Source organism: Poromitra crassiceps, assembly GCF_964638095.1.
Source record: "Poromitra crassiceps genome assembly, chromosome: 18".
Classification (NCBI taxonomy): Eukaryota; Metazoa; Chordata; class Actinopteri; order Beryciformes; family Melamphaidae; genus Poromitra; species Poromitra crassiceps.
In genome coordinates, this window is record NC_139636.1 from 30646986 (window position 1) to 30648507 (window position 1522).

The window sequence follows — 1522 nt, forward strand, 5'->3', positions numbered from 1 at the left end:
ATCGTTATGGAGTAATCGACTAATCAAAAAAATAGTCAGATTAATCGAGAAGAAAATAGTCGTTTAGGAGAGCCCTATACTGTACCTGTGCCTCCCGTTTTGCGTGCGGCATGTTAACACATCGCATCTTCTGACCCCGCGTGCTTGTTTTGTTGTCCGCAGAACTTCGCCAAGGAGTTCATGATCAGCGATCTGAGGGAACTGGAGGAGGACTACATCCGCACGGAGCTGAAGAAGGCGGGCGGTGCCAACTACGACGCCCAGGCCGAGTAGCGCGGGCAAAAAGCCCGACAGTCCACTGGAAGGGTTGGGGTGGGGGAGGGGAGGAGAGGAGAGGAGAGGGAAAGGGGGAGTGTGGGTTATAGGAGCGGGTGGGGAGTGTTGGGGCAGGGCTGCTACCTGTTTGGCAGAGGACGAGGTTGGACAGGGGGGAGGGGCGTTGGACGAGGGGGAGGGGCGTTGGATGAGGGGGAGGGGCGTTGGCTGACACACCTGGGTGAAATGGACAGACGCCATACATACATACATGTTCTACTTATTACTCTACTTTGAAAGTGAGTGCCGGCATAAAGCCCTCAAGGACCTTCTTCATTTACAAGAACACACAAACAACGTAGAGGTGCACTGATAGCAATTCTCAGAAGTGGTATAAGTGCTTTACTTACGTATATCGGCTATCGATGATCCAAACTGCTGATTCAGATTAGTTTAACAGATTAAAAACAGTGTGGTAGGGTAGGCCCAGTTAAAAAGAAAGGCATGTCATCTGCATAGAAACAAAACCTGATTTCCCTATGAACACAAATAGCAGCATGTCAGCTTTTTCAGATGACAGGAGACGTTTCATACTGCGTCAAAGTGCATGTTATTAAAGAATCAATATCAGGACGGCTTCATCCGCCTTTGGAGCTGGAGCGCTGCACCTCCTGTTACCATAGCTGCCAAAACTGCCGCTTTTCGCGGGAGTCTCCCTATTTTTAACCCTGTCTCCCGCTGTCCCGATCGGTCATTTCTCCCGTTACTCTCTTTCAGAGAACTGTAGCGGGCTTAGATTTACAGCCAGAGTGAAGTTTCTGGTGCCACAAGGGGGGGGTTGCTTTTCCCCCTGACACCCCGTTACTACAGATGCTACCGGTGCACCTCTACACCAGACACACGGACATGCCAACAAATAGCCCCCCTTTCCTCTCCTTTCCTCTCGTCTCCCCAGTCAGCTCATGGTTGGTTATCTACTGTGCTGTGCATCATCATCTCACACGTCCTCATCTCACCTGGGCTGCAGCAGAGCTCAAAGCCTCATCTCACCTGGGCTGCAGCAGAGCTCAAAGCCTCATCTCACCTGGGCTGCAGCAGAGCTCAAAGCACCACTCAGCAATATGAAGTCTCATCAGGACTTCAGGGCCACTTTCAGCCAGGAATAAATGACATGAGATGAGGATGCGAATAAGGGAAGGGGTTTCACTCCGAAATGCCACATACCGATCATGAAATTGTAAGATAAATAACTAAACCCATCAAGTTG

General features: G+C 50.5%; 1 protein-coding gene across 1 annotated transcript in view; it reads left to right on the forward strand.

Annotated features, from left to right (window-relative positions):
- The window catches only part of cotl1 (coactosin-like F-actin binding protein 1), a 19011-nt gene extending 18705 nt beyond the window's left edge, over positions 1 to 306 (forward strand). The window contains exon 4 of the mRNA XM_083655052.1: positions 163 to 306. Coding sequence (XP_083511178.1) covers positions 163 to 273 — 111 coding nt within the window. The 3' untranslated portion in view covers positions 274 to 306. The remainder of the gene's footprint in view (positions 1 to 162) is intronic.
- Positions 307 to 1522: the final 1216 nt, after the last annotated feature.